Here is a 2,416-nt window from a genome sequence, read left to right as displayed (position 1 = left end):
CTTATCAATATTACTAATTATGACAAATTAATTTTACATTATACTTCAAAAGGAAATCTCAATTTAGCACTCCTAATATGTAATCCAGGATCCTAACCTAGCTTAATGATTGATCCATACCATGTTTTTATTTATATTATTATTTACATCTTACCAAAATGAAATCATACTCTTGGGAAACAGGTTATGATGATCACAGCTTTGTTGCTTTAATAGAAACCTCAGTTTGTTACTTTATCAAAAAAAAGAATTTGGTGTTTTCAAGAAGAACCAGCGTACCCCATTAAGGTGCAATAACCAAGTCAATCCCCCATGTCTTACAGACCAATGAATGTGTCCAGCACAGAAACCACCAACTCTGTCAGCCACTTCATCCTCATGGGCTTTCCTTCAAGCCCAGAAATGCAGCTCCTCTACTTTGCACTCTTCTTAGTAGTCTACACCCTGACTCTGATGGGGAATGCAGCCATTGTCTGTGCTGTGCGGTGGGACCGGTGTCTTCATACCCCCATGTACATCTTCTTGGGGAATTTCTCTCTCCTGGAAATATGTTATGTCACCACGACTGTCCCTAATATGTTGGCAAATTTCCTGTCCACAAGCAAGTCTATCTCCTTTGTGAGCTGTTTCACACAGTTCTACTTCTTCTTCTCATTTGGGTGTGATGAGGGCTTCTTCCTTTGCATCATGGCCTTTGACAGATACCTTGCCATCTGCCGTCCTCTATATTACCCACGCATCATGACTAAACAGCTGTACACTGGCCTTGTCATCTTTGGATGGTCATGTGGGTTCATCCTCTTCCTAACCCCAGTTGTTCTCATTTCACAGTTGCCTTACTGTGGCCCAAATACCATCAACCATTTTGTGTGTGATCCTGTCCCATTGATGTTGCTGTCCTGTTCTGAAGACACTACCACCCAGTTCATTTACTCTACTTTCAATGCTGTTTTCATGATTGGCACCTTTCTCTTTATTCTTTGCTCCTATGCTCTAGTGATTGTGGCTGTGCTACGAATGCCCTCAGCAGCAAGCAAACATAAGGCTTTCTCTACATGTGCCTCTCATCTGGCAGTTGTCACCCTGTTTTATGGCTCCATCATGGTGATGTATGTTAGTCCTGGATCAGGACACCCAGTGCAAGTGCAGAAAATTGTAACCTTATTTTATTCTGTGATAACACCCTTCTGTAATCCTCTAATATATAGCCTCAGGAACAAGGAAATGAAGACTGCCCTAAGGAAAGTCTTTGGGATAGAAATACCTGTCCATAAAATATAAATCAGAAGTCAGAGTGAATCAAGTTCCACCACAACCTATCTTAACAAAATGTAAGCAAGATACTTTTCTAGAGAATTCAATAATTTTGGTTAGAGAACTGTTACAATAAAGCCCACCACCATCTTAAATATCCATAACTACATGATGGGACTAGTTTTATTTAATAAATAAGACTTTCTTAGTCTCTTCAATAGTTGCTTTTGGGAAAGTTGGATAGCCACATGCAGAAGAATGAAACCAGACCACTTTCTTACACCTTACACAAAAATAAACTCAAAATGGAAGAAGGACCTAAATGTGAGACAGGAATCTATTCAAACCCTAGAGGAGAACACACCCAGTAACCTCTTTGACTTTGGTCACAGCAACTTCTTGTTAGACACATCTCCAAAGTCAAGGGAAAGAGAAGCAAAAATGAATTTTTGGGACTTCGTCATGATAAAACCTTATGTACAGCAAAGGAAATAATCAACAAAACTAAAAGTCAACCTATGAAATGGGAGAAGATATTCACAAATGACATATCAGATAAAGGGCTGGAATCCAAGATCTGTAAAGAACTTCTCAAACTCAACACCCAAAACCAAATAACCCAGCCAAGAAATGGGCAGAAGACATGAACAGACAATTTCTCCAAAGACGACATTCAAATGGCCAACAGACAAATGAAAAAAATAAAATGCTCCACATCACTTGTCATCAGGGAAATCCAACTCAAAAACACAATGAGATACCACCTCACACCAGTCAGAATGGCTAAACTTAACAACTAAGGAAACAACAGATGTTGGTGAGGTTGCAGAGAAAGAGGAACCTTACTACACTGCTGTGGGAATGCAAAGTGGTACAGCCTCTCTGGAAAATAGTATGAGAGTACTCCAAAAAGAGGGCACTTGCGATGAGCACTGAGTGTTGTATGTAAGTAATGTCATTGAATTCTGATTCAGAAACCAATATTGCATATATGTTAACTAACAAAATTTAAATTAAAAAAGAACAAAAAATAAAAGTAAAAACAGTCTAATTGACACTATATTTGCAGCAAAGGGAGTTAAATCCTAACTAATGTTTGGCCCTTTATATTTACCATCTATCTTAATCCTATTAGAGATAAACAATAGTCACAAAATTCCTA

At 38.5% G+C, this 2,416-nt stretch overlaps 1 protein-coding gene across 1 annotated transcript; it reads left to right on the top strand.

Moving 5' to 3' along the window:
• Nucleotides 1-312: 312 nt before the first annotated feature.
• LOC101676914 (olfactory receptor 11G2-like) lies at nt 313-1,281 on the top strand. Its single transcript, XM_004781741.2, has one exon. It carries the CDS (start codon nt 313-315, stop codon nt 1,279-1,281), a length of 969 nt encoding a protein of 322 aa, XP_004781798.2.
• Nucleotides 1,282-2,416: the final 1,135 nt, after the last annotated feature.

Source organism: Mustela putorius, unplaced genomic scaffold, assembly GCF_011764305.1.
Source record: "Mustela putorius furo isolate JIRA1106 unplaced genomic scaffold, ASM1176430v1.1 tig00003896_pilon_pilon_pilon, whole genome shotgun sequence".
Taxonomy (NCBI): domain Eukaryota; kingdom Metazoa; phylum Chordata; class Mammalia; order Carnivora; family Mustelidae; genus Mustela; species Mustela putorius.
The sequence above is the reverse complement of the archived record's forward strand: the minus strand, read 5'-3'. Positions and strand labels throughout refer to the sequence as shown.

Coding starts and splice junctions, on each gene's coding strand:
- LOC101676914 (XM_004781741.2), top strand. CDS start 313: ATGTCTTACAGACCAATGAATGTGTCCAGCACAGAAACCACCAACTCT.